The following is a 25,925-nucleotide window of genomic DNA, read 5'->3' as shown; positions in this document are numbered from 1 at the left end:
TGGTGATTTAAAGGTGGCCCAAAGACAATGTAGGTTTATATGGAAATTACTATGGAGAAATTTTGAGAAATGTTCCAAACACGCTAGTACTGTAATGTAAGTACAAACTTATTATCCCGTAGTAAAAAATCATTCTTCAAACCATAATAAAGAAATTTGCTGAAGAGAGAAATTCTATCCGACGGATAGCAGAAGAGATATTCATGAGTTTTTTTGCTATTATTTAGCTTAATATGGGATTATAGCCCTGCTAACATGCACAAAAATCCTAAACAAAATTAGCTGAAAAGGGTTTTGTTTCTTCAGCAACATGTTTTATTAAGGATTGAAGAATGAGTTTTCAATATGGGATGATGATTTTTTACTTACATTACAGTAGTAGCGTGTTTGGAACATTTCTCCAAATTTCTCCATAGTAATTTCCATATAAACCTACATTGTTTTTGGGCCACCTTTAAATCACCACCTAGGAAGCTGAAAACTTCTCAGAACACTATTTTTATGGTAAGGATGGTAAGGAGCATATGGGAGATTGGATTTTCAAACATTTTTGAAATTTGAATCGCCCTAGTAATAGATCAATACTAGCTCATAGGTTTTTGGCAATACAGAGTTATTTATAACACTTACCTGAAGGTTCAACCACGTCTACCCAGAAATGAGCCGTTTATTATAAAATGTTTGTATGTCTCCAGGCTCGATACAAGGGCTGTGGAGGATCTCACTCCATTTTTGACGTTCTAAACGCTTTCATTGCAAAAATGTGGCAATTTCTCTATAATAAAAGATAAAAATTATGTCCAAAGCAAAAACAAAGTTTGAACAGATAAAACAATATAAATAATAAATAACATTTTTGTTTCGTTTTCGTTTTCCATATAGAAACTACTGGTACATGGTATGACGATTTTCGCATTTTTATAGGCCATACTGTAGTACTAATTTTCGAACCATTCATAGGATTTTGGTCTGTTTTGTAGTGGATACGAGTAACTGACACTGAAGAAGACTGCAAGTGGTAGTCGAAATACGCGTATCTGTCAAAGATAAGCATTTAGGAGCGGAATTAAAAGGTACACGGTACTCCATCTACTTTTAAGTTTCTCTATTGAGATTCTGCTCAGAGGATTCGACTTAATAAGAGCTATTTTGTATGAAAATCCGAAATTTGGCACAGAATTCTTGTAGCTAAAGGTCGAAAATTAGTGCTTTTCCCCTAAAGCGGCGGCGATTGAATAAAACGTAAACCGAGTTGGCTTTGTAGTGATTGGAAAGCAGATGAAGCAAATTATTCGGTGAAAACCGGTGATCGACCGAAAATGTGTGTTGCTCGTCACGATGAGAAGGGATGCAATAAACTGGACAAATGAAGTTAAGTATCTAAGACTCATGCTAGACGAAATACTTACATAACTTATTACCAGAAATTCAAATCTTTGTCTCAAGAACAAACTTTCTATCTTCAAAAAGGCAGTGGCCATTTTGTATGCTGTAACAATATGGACTAGCTATTGTAATACCAAGATTTCTCCAAGCTCTACAGAGGATTCAAAATAAAGCTTTGAAAATAACCCTGATGCTCCGTCCCTGGTAATTTGTTATTGAATTACATTGGAGTAAATGTCGAATAAATTTATCAATGATGTTAGAAAGTTAGATTAAGTTAATTAAAAAGTGTTTCTCGCAAGTGAATTAAAATTCTGAACTGCTACGAAATGAAACGCAAATGCAAATGGAATGTTATATGTTGTTAATGAAATGTGAGTCATTTTCATAGCTGAATTTAGTTTTAACAAATTAAGAAAATATTTTTGCTTGACAAAGAACAGCTGGATACAAGAAATCAATGTTATGATTGAAATCATACTAATGAAGGAATAAAATAAAATTAAAGAAATCGACTTTTTCGAAGACCGAAGAAAAACACCCATTTGTTAGTTTCGATGTGGACTTTACACACAATGTATTCTCTCGACCGGACCCTCTCTTAATGGACAACTTAAAATATTTCTTTACACACATCTTAAACGTACAACCTATTGACTAGAATCTAGATATTCTCTTACTGTGGAGATGTACAACGTTCAATTAGTGAAATACGGTTTCATAAAAGATGCCACCATCATGGCAGGAATAGATACAATTCCTTCCCAAAACAGGTTTTGATTCTTTCGCGCGACTGACTTATCCCTAGACTAAAACAGCACAAAAATGGCGTAGCGTTCGTTTTTCTTATCCCATTCGAGTTTAGTAGGTAGTTTTGCTTCTTTCGTGGCGTTTGGGGCGTTAGACTTCAGTCACCGGTCTCTTCTCGATGTACGCCTTGACGTTTTCGTTCTCGAGCACCTTGGTCACGACCTCCTGCAGTTGGGGGAAGTTGGTCAGCAGATCTGTCTTGGTCAGATAGTTCAGATAGTCCAGGATGCCGGCAAAGTACACGTCGGCCCAGGTCGGTTTGCCCAGCACCAGGTGGCCATTGTTCTCCTTGGCGATCACGTTCAGCTTGGTCAGGTAGAAGGGAATCACTTCGTTCGTCAGGGTGATCATCTTCTTCTCCTTTACCATGTCGTCCGGCTCGTAGGCAACAATGGCAATCTCTGTGGAATGAATAATAAAATTGGATTGTTTAGTGGTGTATTGTATGACATCTCAATTGCAAAGAAAGTATCTAAAGTCTCTTTTTAAGCAAAATAGACACAAATGTCATTTTTTTTTATCCTGCTCGCAGTAGATCCTATTGCAAAATTCTAAAGGATCCTCATAATCCATCGAGACCGTTCAATAGATCCTTCAGGTAGTATTTTTTTCATAATGGGTTTGAAGCTTCTATCATCCATCTACCAATTTCTGCATTTGGTCATCTAGGGTCTAGAACATCTTTTCAATACCTATTCCTACTAAAATTCTTCCTGCAAAAATGGTACTTTCTGGCGAATGGTACATTCTGGCAAATGGTTTTCTGGTAAATGGTACATTCTGGCGGATGGTTTTCTGGCGAATGGTTTTCTGGCAAATATCGCACAATCATGCAATCTGTATTGCATATGAATTGCTTGACGATAAAAACTAAATATATTGCTTCAATTGTCCATTGCAATGATTTTAAGTTTTTCTCAGTTTTAAATTGTTATATCCTAATTTGGATATAACACCCAAGGGTGTGGAAGAATCGAGATTTTGAGCAAAGTAACGAACCTAGAGAAGTTTTTTTTCTTGCTAGTGTGATTGAGAGGGAGCCCTTTCATGTATCAGAACGATTGACACTAATTAATAAAATTGCTTTCACTAAATTTCACGAAAGTTTTCATTTTGCCCTGATCTCTTTCTATCCTTGTTTTCGATCCAAATTTCACTTTCGTTTTTCCGACACTTGATATAGGGGTTCCTAGGGTAATATGCACTATGGACCGATACACGAGTTTATTATTTGACTTTTGAGCGGTGCCGTGTTATTTATGTGGCCATGGCAACGAGTGAATTCGGCACCGCTTAAACGTCAAATTAGTGAACTCGTGCATCGGTCCATGGACCTATGCACAGAGCCGTAGCGTGGCTTCATGGCGCCCTTGGCGTAGCTCCATTTCAGCGCCCCTTAATCAAAGCTTAGCAAAAATTATTTTTGAAATATTTTGAGCGTTTTGTACGAGATTTTTTATGAAAATCGTCAAATGTGTCACAAAAAGTTATATTATTTTCTTGAGATCAGAACACATTATATTATTGACATAACTCCAGCAAGTAAAATGTGTATTCTATTATTTTTAATGAATTTTGTCTGCGTACATTTGAATAACATCAGAAAGATGCATATAAAAAATACGAAGAAATATACAGTTCATATGGCTAAGAACAAATTTGCAGTATCTACTAGATGTTTCAAACAAAATTTGTAAATTTTGGTGAAATACAATTTTTAAAAGAAATTCTCCTAAAAATTTCGTACCATTTGTTTTCAAGCATAGTTTTAAAACTTTTCACCCTGGTTAACTGGAAAGAATTTAAAAGTTTATGCCTGAAATACCATTCGAGCAAGCAATAGCAACTCATTACAGAGTAATGATTTTTAAACAAAGACCAACCCCATAATAGTAATTGTAAAGGATTGTAATATTTTTTTAGATATGGTAGGATGCTCTAGACTCTTTGAAAATTAAAACAAATTTCAATTTTCAGGAAATTTATAGAAAAAGCAAAGAAAATTCTCTAGGATTTTAAGGGATATATTTTAAGAATTAGATTTAGCCAAGATATTCTCTAGAAGTTTTATTGCAGAACTGCTGTTTGGAAATCACAAATTTTGTCAATAATTAATAAAAAAGTATTTGAAGTATATCGAAGAGTTTTCAATTTATTCCCAAGGAATATTACCATCCAAATTGAAAGCTTTCTTCACAACCTTCTATTTACAAAAATTCAAAAGTTTTTTTTTTCAAGAGCTTTATATGTAATTAAATTTAACTTCACGGTGGAAGAGAAGGTGAACACAGAAAATCTCAATCATGCAAACTTTCTGAAAGATGGTCAAATATTAAAAGCAATGTTGAAGAGGTTTAAATAACTACATTCAACCTTCCTACTACATTATTTTTGTAGAACCCAGCTAGTTTCAGCTAGTGTAGAACATTCTTACGATTATTAAAAAATATATTACAGATTCTAAAATGTGTTTGGTGTGAGAATTTTGGGCTAGGTTTAGAGCAGTTTACAAAATGATAAGAGTTATGAAAAAAATACTCAACATTCTATCAGAATGACACCTAAAATTATGTGACAGACCAATCAAGATAAAGCGAGATTCTGAGCAGGACAGAATCTTGTCATTGATTTTGTGAAAATCTTGTTCAGTTCTTCTGGGCAGAATTTTCGTGGATCACGCTCAGGATAATCTTAGATTTATGTTCAGTATTCTATAAAAAAAAAAAACTTCGAGGATTCAGCCTGGTATTTGGTGAGATTGTCTTCTTCGAATTTAGTCATAATGCTGCAACCTATCAAGGCTTAGTAGAATTTCAATTTTGCCTGTCAACTTCTCAAAGAGTCGTAAATCGTAAGGTTTTCTAGCAATTTTAACAAATAAATCGAGTCATCAGCATACATAAACACTCAAAATAAATCGCAGTATCCTGTGGAATAAATCACCGAAATTGAACTGTAAACAACAAAATTACAGATTTTCCTGTGAAAACTACTATTTTACCGACAAAATCCGTGAAATCAGCTATTTCAGCTATCTGAATGATACAAATCTTTGTTTCTTCTCATTAAAAAAACTTAACTTATGATTATTTATTTGAACTTCAAACTTTAGAAAAATATATAAGGAATGAACAATATCTTTTGAAATGCTAATTGTTTATTTTGTTAAAGCCTTTCAGAAACTGTTTTGAATTTTTCTTTATTATGTCTTATAATTCTTTTGAAATTGTTACTAATTAGAAGCCCTAATTTAATATGCATCTTCAAGAATTTTAATGAGTGATTCACGTATTTTGGCGCCCCTTTAGGCTGGCGCCCTTTGCGGGTGCCAACCTGGCCAACCGCACGCTACGGCACTGCCTATGCACGGGTTCACTAATTTGACGTTTGAGCGGTGCCGAATTCATTCGTTGCCATGGCCGCGTAAATAACACGGCACCGCTCAAACGTCAAATAATGAACTCATGCACTGGTCCATAGGGGCAAAACCAATTTCTCTTAAATGAACAAGTTTTAAGGCGAAGTAGGCCGTCATTGAAATTTGTACGCCTCGTTGATGATTGTTGCTAATTCATCTAACGATTTCGAATCAAAGAAATTCAGTTGGTTTTGCACTGACTCAGCTGAAAAAGTATCAGCATACTTTATGCATGTTAGCGCGTACAGTGATACTTCTTCAAGTCAATATAAACTATCAAGACTGAGTTTTATGAAGCTTAAGTTGAAGGTGAATCGAAGCCAAACCTCAAATTTTCAAGAGCACAAATCTGGAGAACCAAACATCCGTTTGAGCTGAAAACTTAATCGATTGGTCACCACCAGCTAGTGACCATAGTGTCTGGATAAGGATGGAGGTATCATGATAGAAAGGTGAAAGTAGCACTACGATAAAACCGAGATGGTTGAGGGCATAGCTAGTACCGATGAAGGCGGATGATGAACGAATCAAACGGCTCAAGAACAATAGAGCAGCTATAACTATAATACGTCTATAAGTCACTAAGTTGAAGTGGCAGTTAATGTTCCAGCCCATTAACTAGCCAACGTTTTATGATTCAATGAAGGGACCATTGAATTAGGGATACACCGATACACAAAATGAGTGCCACTACGATGATTCAAAAGACCCTCTAAGAAGCCAGGAAAACCATGTTATACTATGATTCTATACCTCGGTATCGAGATACGTAATATGGAGTTATGAAGGGTTGACTGTATTAAAGAATTTCTTCTTCTTTCTGATGTTACGTTCCAACTGGGACGTAGCTTGCTTCTCAGCTTATTGTTCTAATGAGCACTTCCACAAATTTAAACTGAAAGCTTTATTTGCCTATTTACCATTTTTGCATGTGTATATCGTGTGGCAAGCACGAGGATACTCTATGCCCAGAGAAATCAAGAAACTTTCCTCTATGAAAAGGGATCCGAACCTTTATCTTGGTCTTGCGGAATAGCTGCGCGTTTACCGCTACGGCTACCTGGGCCCATTAAGAAATATAATGACGATAGATATTTTGGCAACAAGCAGTCTTTGAGAATACATAGACTTCATGAGTAGTGCTTTGTCCCAATTCACGCGAACCAATACTTACTCAGACGGAAATCGTTAATCGTATCAACAATCGCATCAATTTGCAGCTCCTCCACCGGATCGGACCCGGCCAGGCCGATCTGCTTGGCCACGTAGCGGCACATAGCCAGCGATTGGTGGACTCGCTTGCCGTCGACCTCCAGCACCGGCATCTGTCCCATGGGCATTGCTGTAAACGAGAGGATGGGGGACAGAGGAAGAAAGAAAGCGAGAGAGAGAAAGCAGAGAAATGTTTGTTAAACTTTAATATAAGCTGGATTGGCGATTGGTCAAAATTCAGCATGTTTCGTTGAAGAAGAAGTGTTTGGAAAAGTGTAAAACAGTTATTGATGATGATAAGCAGCTTTCTTATGGCTATTCATGGGTGAAACGGGTAGACTTACGTTATTTTCGGGAAGGCGCTGCTGTTATCAGCGGCAGACAATCATATCAAAAAATAAATTATACTTATTAAACAAACAAGCTTTTAGCGACAGGAGATGCTCTCAGATGTTATCTCAGCGAAATACGAAAACCAATCGAGGGCCACGGTTTCAGACAGGGTTTGCAGCAAGGAAAACATGTCTTTTATTTCTGCTGATGATATGCCAGATAAAACGTGTAGGGGATATTTATTGGATCATATTTTTTTAAAGTTTTATTATCGTTTCTTATAACAAAGTTGTGTAATGCATATTCACTGGTCTTATTTGGTGAATGCGTTTCTGTGCATGTTAATGTGATTGATTCTCAATGCTTTAAATGGCACTGATGTTTCTAAAAACGTTCGGGAACGCTTTAGATGGTGTAGATTATGAACTGTGGTGAAAGTCTCCGTTGAATGTTGTAGTAATGGTAGGTTGTCGTTCCTTTTGGCTGAGTGTGGTGTCGTTTAGATCTCAGTTTGTGGTCGCTTATCGATCCAGGCCTTGATCGAATCGATGCTCGTGACATTGTCGACCACTCTCTGCAAGTTCGGGTGATTGGCCACGAGGTCGGACTTGGTCATGTAGTTCAGGTAGTCCAGGATGGCGACAAAGTACATATCGGCCCATGTGAGCTGGAAGTAAAATTTTTAGGATTAGTAAATGAACAGATTCCTCGATTGTCTTGGCATTTACTTTGCCATTTGCCATGTGGCCGTTGTTATCACGGGCGATGTCGTCCAGCTTTTCCAGGTAGAATGGAATGACCTCACTGTTCAGGGTGACCAGCTTCTTCTCCTTCACGTCATCATCGGGCTCGTAGGACACAACGGCGATTTCTACAAGGGAGCGGAAGCTTAGCATTGCGTTACATTTTCCGGGAAAGTTTACGAGCGTTGCCTTATGTTGTGGTGTTTGTTCGAAAAAGGTTTTTAGCTATCGTGAAGAATATAGTTTTTCACTTTCATAGCGTACACAGCAAAAAATATTGAAAATTAAACGACATGTAAATCGAAAAGTTTGTAAAATTAAATAAATGGAAACTAAACTTTCTTTGAAAATTGGGTTAAAATCAATGCACATATTTGGAGCATTGAAAAGAACGCAATATTACATGTTTATTCACATAATTTCATTTCTCAGTGGATTTTCCAACATTTCATTTAAAAATAAATTAATGTGCATTGACTTTCCAATAAATAAACCTATAAATTTACTATACATAAATCCCTGCCTTGTAGTAATTCATGTACAATTTAATTGAGTAATTCTTATAGAATTCTTGAAAAATCCCTTCAATCTCTAGACAATACGTAGAATTACTTTCATGAAGAATCTTTAGGCGCATTTCGCGCCATCTCGAATAGATGTTGGCAGAACCCTCTCAGATTTCAATGAAACTTTATAGATGTGTAGACATAGACTAAGTAAGCCATTTTGCATACTTAGTTTTTGCAAAATGTATCTGGACTATCATTCGAAAAGGCTAAACTTTTTTACCAGATTTTTTTTCAAAATGATATAATCGTATATACACTCCTAAAAAATTGTTGTACCGTAACAGGGTAACATTGATCAGTTTTTGGGATATTTCTTAAATTTTTCATCAGAGAATGCAAATGTCGCAACTTTTATATTTTTTAAACAAGTACTGGCATCCACCGCTCGTGACCATACACTGCATTTTGGTTTTCAAAAGATTTAAGTATGTTTAAATAAATGTTTTAAGTGATTTTTTTTGATTTAGCTGATATGGGGTAACATTGATCACCCATGTAAACAACGTTCGGAAATATTGAAAATGTCGTTGCTTACTTAAATCATGGCCCCTGATGCCGAATATGAAGACCAAACTCTTACAAGTCATTTACTATTTGAGTTATTTAAAAAATAAAATCACTTTGAACCGTGCAATACGCCTAAAGGTATGCAATTCCCTAAGGATTTTCTGAATTCTTAATATTAGTTCGTTAATGTTGCTTAATTAAATAAAATTATGAAAGATTTGACAACGGAATCGTTTTCGGCGATACCATTTCTTCGGTAGTGTAATCCATAAAAATAAAAATCATTGATTCAAAATGTTGACAAATTTACGCATGAACTTAATGCTATTTTCACAAAAACCTCAATTTCCATTAGATTATGAATGTAAGAAAGAGAGGCACCATTCATGCTTTGAAAATATTTCATCAATAAATGATGATTCGAACTTTTTACGAGCAGGATCATACCGACCAATGTTACCCCGCTGATCAATGTTACCCCGGATTACGGTACTGAAAAAACTTAATGTGTGGCCTACGCTGAAAAAAAAAAGATTTTCAAAGCTTAAAGTCAATTTAAAACAAAATATTTGAATGAAATTTTGTCTCAAGATAGGTAATTATGTTTACTACCAACCGTCCATACATCACGAGATGGGCACTTTAAAGGAAAAAAAAAACATTCTAACTTAAACTTTTTCTTGTCTTGAATACAAATTTTTACCGTGTCTTTTTCAAACAAAACTAAACACGTGAAAGTCACAATTACATCAGATCTAATCAATTTACCTCAAATTATCGAGATTTCCTAAATTCCTTAGTGTTCAAAAGAACACTAAGCTGAAAAGCAGGCTTCCCAGTTGAGAGGTAACGCCAATAAGATTAGGAAGAATTCATGAATCTCCCTGGGAACTGTGATCATTATGAACCAATTTTACATGCGATAAGCATTTTTTTTCAAAACGGAGAGCTCTTGAAAAGCATAATTTCCAATTAATTATTATACATTTCTACAAGAAATCATGGTAAAAATATTGAAAAATAACTGAAAATTTTTCTTGAAAGCATTCATGAAAAAGAATAACGAAGATATCAAGAAGTATGTGTAACGGTATTCACGGAGAAATCACTAGAGAAATCCGTTAAAAAATCTTGGAGCAATCCTTGAAGGATTTTACCTAAATATGTTCAAGGATAAATACCTGGTGAAAGTCGTTCATTCTCGACATCTTTTTAGTATAATTGTTGGATCTCTGAAACAATTTCATGGAGAAACTTCTAAAGGAATTCTTGTAAGAATCTGGAAAAAAAATCTGAAAGAATCCATTGAGAATTTTCCGTTGAAACTTCTAAAGCAACCCCTGCAAGATTTACTTTCTCATGAATTTCTTGAATAAATTCAACTAGAACCGAAAAAAATCTAGCTGTTATATCCAAAAAATCGAGGCTGGAATCCTTATAAATCCAGAGAGTGTTTTAGGTAGAATCCTTGATGAATTTCTTAGAGTGATTTCTATGTGATCACCAAAGAAACGTATGGTACAGTTATTTGAGTGATTCTTGGATTGAACCGTGGGAAAATCCTAAAGAAATGTCCAGAAATGTTTAGGTTTTTTTTAATAATTCCCGTAGGACTGAAAATGTTCCAGGAATTGAAGGGCTGTTGCAGTCGAGGGTTTCGCGATTTAAGCGGATTTGTAGCGGATTGGGTGTGTCAGACGCGAAAATCGCGAGTGAATGAAATTCTGTCACGAAAATCGCGTATTCCCCATACCATAAAAATCGCCGACAACGTGATTTGATACGTACAGTAGTGCAGTTCATGCTTGGGAAATTTGTTTTCAAAAATATAAATTCTCAGCTTCTCATTAAGTGATGTAAAGTGCTCTTCATGGTAAAGTCACTAGATACTCAGTTTTGCTGTTTAGTTATCAATTTTTGCAGGTTTTTATTCGTTTTCCTCCAATAATTTGAAATATTTCGAATATTAAAAAAAAAATGCATATAAAAATCTGTAATAAAACATTTAACAAAAAGCATTAAAGAAACTAAGATCGGAAGGCATTTTCTAAAGATGGCTCACAGAGGTCCAGTTTTCTAAAAAGCTGGCAAAAACCCAATTTCCAAACATGTTTTTGGTTGAAAAACAAAGTAAAACATTCATCTACCATATCAAATAGTTAAGAACACATACAAAAGATTCAAAACAAAATTGTTTTTCTTCATGTTTTGACCTTAAGTAGGTGTACAAAGCCAAAAACCTTAATTTTCATACTCATCAAAGATTTTCATACTCATCAAAACTAGCGCAATTTAAGTTTTCATCATAAGTTTTTTTTTTCTGGCCGATAACTGATTTTTACCTAGTTTTAACTTTCCCGGATGCAAGTTTGTTTTTGTTTGTCGTTATTCCCATCAAATTATCAGCTTTTATTATAGGTACGTAAAATAATGAAAGGACAGCTTCTTCATATCATACAAATCGATCCCCACCACTCCCTGCGAATATAGCTTGCTCAAATGCTCTATTAAGTCTAAGAAATCGATTAGGGAAGAATGTTCATGCCTAAGTTTGCCTAAACATTCGTTTTGTTCATAATTTGAAAGCCTCAAAATGTATGAAAAACCGCGATTTTGTTAAAATTTGATTCTATGCAAACCAAAAAAAATGTGAATATGCCCAAAACAACCCTAAAACACGTTCCACACTTGTCATGATCAAAACTTGTAAAACATTGAGAATGCGCTATTTTTGCCATGAATTTTTAAATCTGGACCACTGTGTGGCTAGGATTCATTGTGTATCTAATCTAGATACCATATCGGAAAAAATGATAGGTAAACAATTTTGAATGCGGTGTAGCACAAACCGAGAGCTTATAATATAAAAGCCAATATTGGCAAAAACGGTGGCGGCCATGTCCTTACGTTAATCGGTGAATTAAAACAATGTTAGTTAGATACCCATTGTTACTAGACACCGAGTATACCTCTGAATCTCCACAGTTGTCTTGGAAAGAATATAGAGTTAGTGGGATAAGGTAAGGATCTGGTAGTCATCCATGGTTGGTGAAGTGATCCATGGTATATACAAGCCTAACCAGATTCTACAATCTATTGCTGATTTTAAACAGTTTTATTTTTATTGAGGATAGTTTTGCACAGACATATTAAAAAATGTTTAAAGTGTAAGCAATACTGTTGGAGAAGTCAGTACTAAACAATCGGCTGGTACTTGCATGCAAATTTTAAGCGTATGAAATGTTTTGTAAGCTTAAACTTAACCTACTGAACTCGTTTTCAAAATCATACTGCATAACTATCATAGTGTGTCATAATACTGTTTATTTTGTGAAAAAGTATTTATTACAAGCGAAATACATTTAGGCGTATTATGCTCGTTTCCAAAATTTGACTGTGCAAAAATGGTTAAATTCACGAGTTGTATGTAAGAACTTTGACGAAACTTTCTGAACTAAGGGACCCAAATTTAGTAGATAAGGGAATTAGTTCAATTATATCAGAGACGAATGTCGTTTTTGACTATTTGGTGATCAATTTCGCCCAGTAAGTCAATTTCAATTTTTAATATTCATGTTAGTTCATGACATACAATGCCGAAATTCAGTTGTCAGTATCTTATCCCAAGGAAAAAAAAGGATAATTTAACAGAAATTTGTAAAATAGTGATCATTTTGCTCCTGGATTACGGTACTAGGAAAAGTACAACAATCCGCTTATAACACAGATATTTTTTAAAACTCAGTTTTTTTAAGAAAAAATGATTGGGTGTAGTGACATGAAGGAATACCTCAAGTAATTCACGAAAGAGTCCTAGGATAAATTTAAAGTAGAATCCTTTCAAACTCCAGAAGAGTTTCTTTAAAAGAATCCAACAAGAAAACAAAAAAAAACTTTAGATATATCTTTATAGCTATACATGAAACAATCGTTTGGAAAATCTCTAAATGAGACTTATAAGAGAATTCCTTGAAGAAAATTCCATGAAAAAGTTCCCTTACAAAAAGAAAGAATCGAAAGAGAAATTCCTGGATAAACAATTGAACACTTTGTTGGAGGAACCTCTGAGGTCAATTTTTTAGAAACCCCTAGGTAAAATTCTGATGAAATTTCTCGAGGAAACCCTTGAGGAATCCTACCGTAGGAGTTATTCTGAGAATCCCTGAAAAAAAAATCCTAGAACTACTGGATGAATGTTTGGAGCCTTTTCTAAAGGAATTCTAATTTGTAGATAAATTACTGAGCAATTCTCGCTGAAACCAGGCCGCCATCGGCACCCATCGTTAGAATTCCAATTTTATGTCACTGATCGCTAGTTTTCGATAAAACTTAAGGTGCAAGAAAAAATGGCTCAAAAGTCAGAACTGAAAAAGCAGTTTTCTCCTTTTAAAATAATGAATTGATGAAAATAAGAACACACAGCCTTTTTATTTGGCAAATAAAAGAGCTGTGTGTTTTTATTTTCTTCGATTTGTCTATTTAAAAAGAGAAAACTGCTTTTTCAATTTTGACTTTGGCACCATTTTTACTTGGGCCTTAAGGGTGGTCCTTTCTGTTTTCTCAAATTGGTGGACCCCTCGTACGCCAGCTAGCTGAACAGTTTGCGAAAAAGCCCATTTTTTGATAAATCTTGGGTATTTCTTCACGGGATATGTCTCATATTTCGCTTGGAACACATAGCAAACTTAGTGGCATCGTATAGAGAAAAGATATAGCTTTAATTTAAACTTGAAAAAAAAATTTTGGCGGCCATCTTGAATTTTGTTAGAAAAATCGATTTTTCACCATTAGCGCACCGCTAGTTTTGAATTCTGAGATCACCATCAGAAAGCTGATGAAAAATTGCGTAAGATAGGCTACAGAAACTAGGTGAGCAATGGTATTTACCCTATCAAATGAACGATTTTCTAAATCATGTCATACGATTTTGACGTACATGGCGAGTGCAATCGATACAAACATCATTTTTTGTACAACAAAGAAACAAGTTTTCAACCTTTGGTGTTTTATTCGAGTCGAGTAAAGAATAAGAATATTAGTGAAAAAATCTAGCGGCCATCTTGGATTTTGACATCATCTTGATTTTAGGTACCAAAGGTTTTTTTAGCTAGGATACTATGTGGAAATACCTGTGCCCCATCTCTGGAAGACACGCGCATGTAGTGACATTGAATTTCTTAGCAGCGTCACTCCCAACAATTTAAATCCGGACGTATCACTAGCTTATATTGAATCCTACACTTTTCCCTTCGCTATCATCCAACTCCTTGACATCTATAAAGGCGTCGCTGAGTCGCTGGCCTCTCTCTAATCAGGTATCATATCATCATTAGCATTCCCTTTCCTCGTAACGGAGAAGATGGGCGTGGCCGGAAACGGAAATTGTCATGTCTTTTCAGAACAGCTATTACGGTTGTTAAGAAAATTTTCCGGTTTGCGGTAGCCGCAGAGTTCTACCGCAGCTGTCAGAGTTCTACCGCAGGCTTGGAAATCATTCCATCATTGAAGCAAACAATTCAATCATAGTATGCTTGAAAGAGAAAACGCTATGAAAAATAGCAACAAACAACGATCATCAAGACGGTATCTAAGGTATCATTGAAGCCTACTGATGATTCACCAGTGCAAATCAGTGATGTGACAGCTGCGGTAGCTTTTCGTTGCACCGTAAAACGGAAAGTTTTCCCTAAAATTGCAATATTTCATACAAAATAGTTTTTCATAAGTAATTGGAATAAGAGCGATAAAGTAAATAACATGACAGTTTAGAGTATGCAATCTACGAAATACTCTTTTACCGCGCAACGCGACGCAACTAGATTATACCTTTACTCCGAACATATTATATTTATCATATATTCTGGTAGTTCGAGTTGTTTTCATGCTTTGAATGCTTTGAATTTTATTTTCATATTTTGGAACTCAAAGATACTTTGTATGATTTACATACTCATAAGGTTTATTAAATTAATTTGTGTGGGTTTTCTGCACATTGTAAGATTTACAGAAGAGCTGATGTGTTGGCCAAGTTTGCGATATGTTTCACAATTGATTTATTATTGCTGGGGAATATTATTCGAAAAATAACGAATATCGTTGCTTGAATAATCGGCAAGATATTTTGAAATTCAAGTGATAAAGGACATTGATGCAATTCTATTTGTCCTTATGTTAGTAACTTTCATCGGTTCATTAACTGCAACTGCAAGTAGAAATTGTATTTGTACATTCCAAAAATGATATCAATCATTACTTATATATTTATACAGTCAACTCTCCCTTACTCCATATTGAAGTGACCATCGAGTTAGGGAGGTATCGCATAAAAATGAAGAATACCAATCTATGTGATTGTGGAAAGTTTTATGAATATATCACTCATATAGTGTTTGTATGCTACAGACTCACTGTAGCTAGTAGCTAGAGAGAAATTTATTAGTAGTTTAGAAACACATCCTACATCTGTTCGAGCTATTCTTGGAAGTAAATTAATTCCTGTCATGAAATTATACCTCAACAAACAGATTTTTTTCTGTCTTCATTATTTTTCTTTTCTGATTTGAAAATTGAATCATCATTCAAAAAAGATCCTTCATATTAATACTCATTTCGAATTTGTCATGGTTTTGGCTCTGTTATGGTTCAATCAAATATCGGTTTTAGTATGGTTCCGTGAGTCGATATTGAGTCATGGAACATTGACTCATAGATGTTTAACTGTATCGGTCCATGCACGAGTTCACTAATTTGACGTTTGAGCGGTGCGGAATTCACTCGTTGCCATGGTCACATAAATAACACGGCACCGCTCAAACGTCAAATAATGAACTCGTGCATTGGTCCATACTAAAAAAATCAAGGCTACTATGATGACACCGCCAAACAAAGCGTTTCAAAAGAAGTCTCTTAAAGCTAGACCTGTAAATAAGGTTTATCCTTGATAAAAATGTCACATAAAACCTTTTTGAAGTCGTTTAAAACTTATAAAGCAATGGCAACGCTCGTGTTCCTTTTCCCTGAACTCATCCAAATTCATCGATCCTTACTCAGACGGAAATCGTTGATGGTGTCGACGACGGTGTCGATCATGAGATTTTCCCAATCGTCGGCACCGGCCAGGCCGACCTGCTTGGCCAGATAGCGGGACATGGCCACCGATTGGTGCACCTTCTTGCCGTCCACCGACAGCACCGGCATCTGTCCCATGGGCATCGCTGTAAAACGCGAAAAAAGAGGGAAAAAGAGAGAAAAGAAAAGCAAATCGTTTGGTTTGGGTTCGTTCGTAGGAGGGGTTTCGTCGTCGATAACACCAGTGCCTCCCCCGAAAGCTGCCACCAAACATGTTACAAGCTAGTAAAACCTATGTGATGATGCAAACCAGGATGATGAAGCGATGAGAAAGCTGCCATTTTGTTTTACACTGTGAATGTGGGGTGTAGATGAGTCGGTGAATGTCGTGAGGGGGTTCGTTTTTTTGTAAAATCCAGCCAATATTAAAATTTAAGTCATAAGATAATAGTTTTCCTTGCTGCGTCCACTTTTAGTTTCAAAGCGGTAAACAATGTGATATCATCTAGTAGGCCTCTATGTCATCTCAACAGATGATTAGCTACAAGACAATCAATCCCAACAAGCATGGCACGCTTTGCTCTTGAGTTATAATTAGCTAGTAGATTTAGTATTACAGTCGAGATGGCTGAGATTATCGCGATAAGCATGCTAAAGAACAGAAAATCATTGTCAATAGGGGACAAGTGTTATCATCGGAAAATTGAAATTGAGTGAGTTGTTTACCGCAAACCATGACAATTCAAATCAAACCGAATGTATTGAGTAACACATGGACGAAAATAGAAAACCTTATCTAAATATTACGTCTACAAATGTCTAACTACAGTCAACTCTCTACGACTCGATATTGAAGGAATTATCTAGTTATAGCACACAAAATCAGTGCAACTGTTGTTCAAGGTAGCCATGAAAACCACCGTTTACTATGGTTTTATGACAATAAATACGTAATATCTAGCTATAAAGAATTGACTGTACTTGATAAGTGGTAATCATGCAGACAGATAATGAATTTATTGTAAAATTTTCCAAAAGGGATGGTACACAAATTATGTCACGCTAAATTTCAACTTTTTCGACCCCCTCCCCCCTCTTTGTCACACTTTTTGTATGAGTCCTCCGAAAATTTTGTAAGGCTTGTCACACTTGGCTCGATCACCCCCCCCCCCCCCCCTCCCCCTTGGAGCGTGACGTAATTTGTGCATGAGACCCCAAAGGACCTATGCAAATTTAACCTTTATGAAAATATCATTATCCTAATCTGACTTTCAACAAGTAATTAGGCCTTTTTGATAAATTCTTACAAGAAATGGCTGATGATGTAATGGCTACCGGTGAAAACTCAAACAAACGTTTCGTTATCGGGCAGGGTTAGGCACAGCTAAAAACGTGTAAAAACGTGTTCCCGACGTGACTCACTTGGTTTCAGAGCTGGCCATTCTTCGCGGGTGATTCTGATATCATCGAACGGGAGATTGCCGTAGGACAGCAGGAACCGCAGAGGCTCGCCCAAGGCCTTGACGTTGAAGTAGTAGACCTTGTAATCCGGCATGTTTGGGTTCTGGCTTGATGCGCTGTAGAAGATAAGGATAATTGTGATGAGCTTTTTGTAATTAGAATTTATAGATTAGAGTTCCCGTCAACACATGGATTGATTGGTTATTTGACTGTTGTTGTTTATGGAATTATTTAAAAAAAAAATAGCCTAGTACTTAGTGAGAGTTTGAGAAGCTACTACCGATACATGGACTTGATTTTTCAAGTTAATACAATATAATCCATTAAAAAAATAATTATTTCAAATTTTCTAGCTACCCAATGAAATTCTTTAGAAAATTCCTACGATGGTACTTCAATAAGTTCCATAGATCTTATTCAGAAAATTCTCCCAGGTTTCCCACAGAGATTCCTACAGGAAATATTTTACTGAATTCTCTAGTGGTTATCTTAGGATACTCCGTTTTACGGTACTTCAGAAGGTGTTTATACACCAGGAAATACTACACTACAGCAGTAATTCCTACATCAATTTCTCAGGGATTTCTCAGATAATCCAGCCAACTTGCATGCAAGTGTACAAGAATTTCTACTCAGATTCTTCGAGGAAAAGCTTCAGGAATTATCGTAGTCGTTTCTTCATAAATTTCATTAGGAATAATTTCAGGAATCTCTCCAGAAATTCTTCTAGAGATTCCTCCAGAAATGCTTTCAATGGTTTTTCAAAGGATGCTTATAGGAAGTTCTTAAGTTTGCTCCAGGTAATGTTTGGGCACTCCAACGCTACTACTTCCAGTAATTTCCTCAGTGATTACTTTGAAAACAATTCTAAGGACTATCTTTGGGTTTAAAAAAAAAAAATGAATAAATTTCTTAAAAAACATAATGAAAACATGGCATCTTTGGAAGATCTCATAGAGTAACAATTGCATAATTCGGTTGGAGGATTAGTCGATTAGTGGATCCTCCAGATATTTTTCCACTGATTGTCTTTTCGTCTACGGTTACTCAAAAAGATCCTAGAGGGGTTATTCTTTTTTACGTTTATCAATGTGAATTTCAACACATAATAGCTTGTTCTTCACTCAAACGAGGGGTTTTTCGAGGAAATCTATTAAGGACAGGTATGCGATCTCAATTGATTACGAAGCACGATCAAAGCAAGCGAAGAAAAGCATTCCATCTGTGTCTTTCCATGATCGGCAATGTTTCGCAAGTTGTCACAAGCTCGATCAATGACAGCAGCGAACGAGAGCTGCAAAGAGAAAGAGTGATGATAAAACCCATATCTCTCTCACTTAGTTACCATTGTGTTTTATTTTAATGACACGATAAACAATCCCGAACATCCGATAGCAATAGTGTCCCCCAGGATTTGGAGCATGTTTTATCATGCTTTGTTATCCCCCCGATATGATTCATCATTAAGTTCCTGTAGATTTTTTCGTACGGAATTCTCCATCAATTTATCCAAGAATGATTCCAGCAGTTCTTCTAAAAATGTCTCAATAAAATTCGGTATTTAAGGAATCTTTCAAAGCCCATGTAAGGTTCAACACCTGTTAAAACTACAGTATTTTTTCCTTAATGTCTTTAGGGAATCCATGCGATGTTTTCCAAGGACGGGAATTATCCAGAGATTCTATTGTTTCTTCTTTCAATTATGTTCGCAAGTTTTCTAGATAATAAATTTCCGAGCTGTTCAATGAAATATTTTGATATAAATGAAAACTGAAATTTATCTATGAATTCTCTAAAACTTCACCAGGAGTTCATAAGTTTTTTCAGAAATTCTTATTTAATAATGGTGACTTTTTATAACTTTTTTATGTTTCATTTTTTTATTTCTTCTATCATCTCATGGCATTTCTCTCAAGGTATGCCTGGAGGAGACACTGGAAAAATGCCTGAAAAAATCTTTGTAGATTACCCTGAGAAATGTTTGAAAGATTTACTGGAGGAATTTCTACAAAATTCTTAGGAAGAATCTTTGGAGTAATAAATTCCTCGAGATATCCTTAGAGAAATTTTTAGTTCAAATCTTAAAAAAAAACCTGAAGGACAATTTAAAAAAAAATCAAAGAGATCCCTGGAGAAATTTTGATTGGACTCATGCAGATATTCTAGATGGGAGGCTAGGAGGATGTTCTAAAGAAATCGATGGAAGAATCACCGGATAAAAGCCTGAAGGATTCGAGCAGTATTACTTCTTGTTACGTCACGATTTTTTTTTAAAAAACCTCTTAGAAATATTCTTAGAGAAATGTCTGATCTGATTCTATGAGTAATCAAACATTTATCTCCTAGTCCCTGTTAGGTTTCGTTTTGTTTTCTGGATTCCTGTTTGGTTTCTTTTTGGATCCATTGGTCTCTTTTTAAAAGGTAAGAGATCTCTAAAGTTCCTATGTTCAAGACACTCAGTCACTACCAGCTCTGTGGTAAAACAATTATTTCGTTACGTCTGTACTTAGTTGTGATTTTTCAAATTTACCAGTTTACCACCCGCCTGCAGCTTGTATAATCATAACTCCAATCATTTTGAATGCTGAGACATTCAACTCACTCAATTACAGCCTTTTTTTATTTGATGAGCAATTTTTTCGATTCATATTATCAAACATAACTAAACTACAGTGGCATAATTTGTGTTAAGCATCATTCAATGTACTGATGAAGCTCGTCGGAAATGGAAGATTTTGTTTACCGGTAAATGATTTTTTCGGGTAATAGTATATTCCGATAAAAGATTTTCCAGTAAATTGCATTCCGGGTAATGATATAGAATCTTCCATACATAATATGGATTGAAATCTTCAATTTGACGTATTGGGAGTACATATTCATAGGGTTTCCCATATATTAAAAAAGGGACCTTCCTTAGCCGAGTGGTTAGAGTCCGCGGCTACAAAGCAAAGCCATGCTGAAGGTGTCTGGGTTCGATTCCCGGTCGGTCCAGGATCTTTTCGTACTAGAAATTTCCTTGACTTCCCTGGGCATAGAGTATCATCGTACCTGCCACACGATTTACGAATGCGAAAATGGCAACTTTGGCAAAGAAAGCTCTCAGTTAATAACTGTGGAAGTGCTCATAAGGAGAATAAACTGAGAAGCAGGCTCTGTCCCAGTGAGGACGTTAATGCCATGAAGAAGAAGAATATATATATTAAAGAAGTATATTTTCCCTTTGTTGGCTTAAACCGGTGCTTCTACCCTAATATACATAAGTTTTTGATTATAGCCAGGTCCGGAATTTTGGGAGGTGCAAAGGAGCCAAAAAAAATATTTCCACGATCCCTAAATTACTAGCCCAAGTGGATAGATCGTCAAGGTACTTTTGCTATGGCCTTGCACACGGTGTGTTTCGTAGAACAAGTTTATTACAAAAAAATAGGTAAGTCTGAAACTTCTCCACAATAAAGTCTAGGTTTCTCGCGTTCATTTGCTGCTAGAACCAAAATAATCGGTCGGGGGGTCCAGAGTAATTTTTTTTTTGATTTCGAGAGACTTGCAGATATGTTTGAATTTGCCTATCTAGTGTTTATGTATATTAGGGCGGTTCAAAATTAAAAAATGTTTGAGAATTCAATCTCAGATATGTTCCTTACTATCCTTACTATAAAAATAGTATCTGTGAAATTCGCAGCTTTCTAGGTGGTGATTTAAGGTGGCCCAAAGACAATGTATGTATGGAAATTACTATGAAGAAATTTTGAGATATGTTCCAAACACGCTTGTACTGTAATGTAAGTACAAACTTATTATCCCATTGTAAAAGTTCATTCTTCAAACCATAATAAAGAAATTTGCTGAAGAGAGAAATTCAATTCAACAGATAGCAGAAGAGATATTCATGAGTTTGTTTGCTATTATTTAGCTCAACCCCTCTACCGGCAGCCTCATTTTTTCAGCACAAAAATATATTTGAATCGCGATAACTTTTTTGTTTCTCTATATTTTTCCACCATTTTTTCACAACTTCTCAAAAAACTCTTCTACTTTTGGAATCTATGTCGGTATTTACCATTGGTCAACTGGTTTTAAAAATATTTCGATGTTCCTTGGGGGACCGACACTTCTCATATAAAATTTCAATATGATGTTTTAAGAAGTTTTCAAGATCTCGTTACGGCTAGCGTGGTACCAAAAACATAAAAGCTCATTGCTCAAAAACAGTTACACCGATTTGTTTAATTTCTTCACAAAAGATTTTCATCTAAGTTTAGTTTTGAAAAGCGAATAACTTTCACTTTTGTATCTAGGCCCGAGCAACACGGTCATGCACAAATTACCTCACGCTCCAAGGGGGCGGGTGGGGGGTCTGGTTTAAGCCATGCATGACAAGCCTTACAAAATTATCGGAGGACTCATACAGAAAGTGTGACAAAGGGGGGGAGGGGGTCGAAAAAATTGAAATTTAGCATGACATAATTTGTGTACCATCCTCTACTAGTAAAAAGAGAAATCTATGTATGATCTCGTCCTAAAAGCCATAGCTTGTTATTACTGAGCAAACGAATGGATTTACACTTTATTTCACAATGCTACGACGAAGAGAAGATCCTCCTCTGTCTCCCAGCGGTGACAGTTTTTATTTTGGTCCGTTTATCTGCTTAATAACAACGAGCTACACACTCGATTATCAATGGTTTTAAGGGTGAATATACATAGAAGCCAAACCTCGAATTTTCAAAAGCACAAGTCTAGAGAAGCAGACAACCGGTAACACACTGGTCACTCGCTGGTGGCGACTAATCAATAAAATGTTAAACGCAAAAGGTTGTCAAGATACAAATCTACAAACGAGCTCTTGAAAATTCGAGGTTTGATATCGATGCATCTTCACCTATTAAAAATATTTCCTAATAACTTCTTATATCATTATAACCAATTTAAGTACGATTTTCAACGTTTTTCGTGGACAATAACAAAAATGACGTTTGAGACAGTTTTGCAATTATGCGTATATCATTTGTCACATATGCTTATTACAGCTCTTTTGAGCAAGAACAACTTTACCTTCCAAGCCAAGGTGTTCAAATGGTTTGATCTTGCAGTTTGTCCCGTATCTATGTTCAACGCAATGTGTGTCGGTACAAAAACACATATCCATGAATACTTCACACAAAATAAAAAAAAATGTTCTGGACCCCCCGACCGATTATTTTGATTTTGGTCGCAAATGAAAGAGCAAAGTCTAATTGTTTTTAGTTCGAAATTACAGACTTACCTATTTTTTTTTTGTAATAAAGTTACTCCACAAAGACACCGTGTTGCAAGATTTCCGCTTGAGGTCTATTTACAGAGACTATGGCATCATCTACAAGTTGTCTAAGCGTGCAGAGTTTATCTAAAGTGTTTTTAATATATGGAACTTTGAAATTATTAAGCGAAGAATTAAGATAAGAAGCTTGGCGAAGGCTAATATAGCTAATTCTGAAAGTTCTTAGTTGAACGAAAGTGAAAGTCATGTGCTTTTCTAAAAACAGTTACTCCTTGTTAGACTTGTTGAATATATGACTAAAGTAACGCTAGATAATCGTTTGTTTCTTTACCGTAACGGAAATCAAATTGAGCATTCAATAGCATATTGTTTGATCCACCCGCGATAGGATCATTTATTCTCACAATAAAGGTAGAAAATCAGAAAATTTGTGGATAATAGAATAAAAAAAAAGCCGAATTGCTTATTGTTTCAATAACGACTGTCGTTCAAGTTCATGAAATGGAAATATGTGAAGCAAAAATTATAATCTTTGCTGTTGTAATCCAAGTCTTGATAATTCACATAGTCTTGATTTCAACTGAACCATTTTCAATGTTGAACTTGATTGAGAATGATTCAGTTAAAATTCGATTTCATCATTCATTTGTATACGCAACATCCACGAAGTGATTGTTTTTCTATTGTAATATTTGAGTAATATTACATTTTTTTTTACTTTTCCGGATATTTCATTTTCATAATACTAAACTTTTCTATGCTTAGAGTTTCCTGCTAATTTTGTACCCAAAACAAGAGATTTGACCCGGGCCTCCCGAAGCCCAAATCTGGCACTGATCATAGGCTTTTGTACTGAAATCAAGGTCAAGCTTCTCATATTGGTGTACAATATATAAATACTACATTTTTAGAAATCTAATTATGTTTGGATTCAAAACCAAGCCATTTTTAATTGAGCTTGAGCCTAATGTCACATCAATTAAAATTTTCCGAAAACAATTAACCTTTTGTTTTTGATGATGGTTTTAGCTAATTTTACCAGCTTATAGGGGGAGATCCCCCAGTGCCGGACAGCACCCAATACCGGACAAAGTCGAAACATTGAGAAATCATGGTCCAATCAAGGTGGTGTGTTAGTAGAAAAGAAAGCTATTATGTAGACTAATGTTTGTGTAGAATAACATATCCTTGAAATATGCATGTCATTTTAAAAAAGTAGAAAAGTTTGAAAATCTTAAAAAATTGACGTATCTTCATAATTTTTAGCCTTTTTAGTAATTATTTTGAATATGAAAAAATACTTTGGATCACGCAAGCATGATCGAACATAACCTTAATTTGATAGTATGAATGTATTTTGTACCATCATTGAACTAAATATGGACAAATTACAATTTTCGTTAAGCACCTCCTGTCCCTCAGTTTCGGACATCTTGATTTGTTATATGATATCTCTGTAATTATTGCGTCAGTGTCTCAAAATACTTTCATTTTTTATGGATTCCGTCGATCATGGTATCAAACATGCAATAAAATTAAGAAGAATGAACATTCAGAACAACATCGTAAAATGTGCTATTTTTCATCATATATGGAAGAGGTTTTTGAAAGGCATCTTGCAAACCAAGAGAGACTCAAATTATTCTTGTAAATGTTGCAAATGCATTGAATTGGTAATTATAAACTATTCCTATAGTGTACACATTGAATGATGTTTAAATTTGCAGAATTCGAGGTATTTCCAGATCGTGTCCGGTATTGGGTGCCACCTTTCAAGATCGATCAATTTGGTACTAAAATACATCATCAAAATGCATTGTCAAAATTCAAATTTATATTTTCAATTTTATTTTTGTACACTATAAAAATGATAATATTTATCATAAATGGGTAACACGAGCCCATAAAATCAATAGTTTTCGAATTATGAATTTATTGGCTTAAGTGTCCGGTACTGGGGGATTTCCCCCTATGCTTGAATACTATAATTTATACTCTAAAATGTGCGTGCGTTGTGAATATGCATGCAACATCGATTCTACTTCGTCAACGGCACTGAGTTCTTTTTAACCCCTTCTTCTCCTTCGCACTAGTATGGAATATTCTGTTAGCTGATTCTGAAAAATTCGAATAAACATAGATCATAAATTCAATCTAGGAGTAGAGAACCAAATTTGCAGCATTCAGACAAAAATTTTCACTATCGGTTCAATCGCATTCCAGGTTTTTTTTCTAAAAATAAGACGCATTATATCACATCACTAACATAATTGACCAAGACCTTTCGACTTCTAAGAAAATTGATAATTGAATAATTTGTTGCTCTTTGCATCCGTTCTATTCCATATTTGCACTATACCTATACGACAACAGTTCCAGAGTTTTTGTTCAAACGATTTGCTTTCCACTCTAGTATAATCTTACTTTATTAATGTTTGCACGACAAACTTCAAGGGTTTTATCAAAACTCCATGACACAGCACAATGTCCAGCTGCAGCGACATCCGATGCTCGTTATCTATCGCATTGTTGAGTCACTACTGCTCTTCATTCGATTCTTCCAGTTCTATCACGTATTGAAATTTATCTGCCCACGTTCGTTACATAATTCGAATTCAGTGCAAATCTTGCACACCGTCACTTTGGGCACAGTCTCTATTTTACAATCGAATCACTAATCAATCACCAAGTTGGGTCACAGCAAGAGCGTATCGATTCAAATGCGTCGATTTTGCATGCATTGTACCACTCGCGAGTCACTTCTAAACCTACCTGTTGATATCTCTAACTGCTGGGTGCTAGGGGTTTGGTCAGACTAAACGTATTCGCCGGTGGCGGTTTTATTTATATACGGGTCGGCGCGGCCAAATTCGCGGGGGAATTCATTCACTCGGTTCCGCCGTCGTCTTCGTTCTAGGCTCGGTGTTTGATAAGAATTTGACCGATAGCGAATTCGTGTGTGGTGTCTGTCCGGCTACCTACCTACATGTATGGCTCTGTACTTTATTGTGTCCACCTTTCTCGCGTGATTCGTCGGAGTGCTTGTTTGATTATGATAGCCAGTTATGTATACGCGAAATGTAGATAATTCTATTTCAGCGAAGTGATGCTGCATTTTATTGGAAATGTGTTGACCATTTAGAGAAACTAATTCAAAA

The 25,925-nt window shown here is 35.6% G+C and overlaps 1 protein-coding gene across 4 annotated transcripts; it reads right to left on the bottom strand.

The window, feature by feature from the left end:
* Positions 1-1,930: 1,930 nt before the first annotated feature.
* LOC5575278 (glutathione S-transferase) lies at positions 1,931-25,723 on the bottom strand. 4 transcript variants are annotated; one of them, XM_021855658.1, is made up of 5 exons: positions 25,540-25,723; positions 17,469-17,623; positions 16,025-16,192; positions 7,888-8,030; positions 7,353-7,826 (listed from the first exon to the last, which is right to left on the bottom strand). In XM_021855658.1, the coding sequence occupies exons 2-5, from the start codon at positions 17,599-17,601 to the stop codon at positions 7,659-7,661; spliced, it is 612 nt and encodes a 203-aa protein (XP_021711350.1). In that variant the 5' UTR covers positions 17,602-17,623; positions 25,540-25,723; the 3' UTR covers positions 7,353-7,658. The 4 variants fall into 4 exon arrangements, with proteins under 4 accessions (XP_021711349.1, XP_021711351.1, XP_021711350.1 ...); XM_021855656.1 differs by lacking the exon at positions 25,540-25,723 and adding an exon at positions 25,192-25,449; XM_021855657.1 differs by lacking the exons at positions 7,353-7,826; positions 7,888-8,030; positions 16,025-16,192; positions 25,540-25,723 and adding exons at positions 1,931-2,597; positions 6,789-6,956; positions 25,192-25,533.
* Between the last annotated feature and the right edge of the window lie 202 nt (positions 25,724-25,925).

Source organism: Aedes aegypti, chromosome 3 (genome assembly GCF_002204515.2).
Source record: "Aedes aegypti strain LVP_AGWG chromosome 3, AaegL5.0 Primary Assembly, whole genome shotgun sequence".
Classification (NCBI taxonomy): Eukaryota; Metazoa; Arthropoda; class Insecta; order Diptera; family Culicidae; genus Aedes; species Aedes aegypti.
This window is presented reverse-complemented; position numbering and strand designations above follow the sequence as displayed.

Coding starts and splice junctions, on each gene's coding strand:
- LOC5575278 (XM_021855657.1), bottom strand. CDS start 25,271: ATGTCGCTGCAGCTGGACATTGTGCTGTGTCATGGAGTTTTGATAAAA. Junction 6,957..17,468: donor ATGGCCAGCTCTGAAACCAA/GTGAGTCACGTC, acceptor TCTCGTTTACAG/CAATGCCCATGGGACAGATG. Junction 2,598..6,788: donor GATTAACGATTTCCGTCTGA/GTAAGTATTGGT, acceptor TTCATTCCACAG/AGATTGCCATTGTTGCCTAC.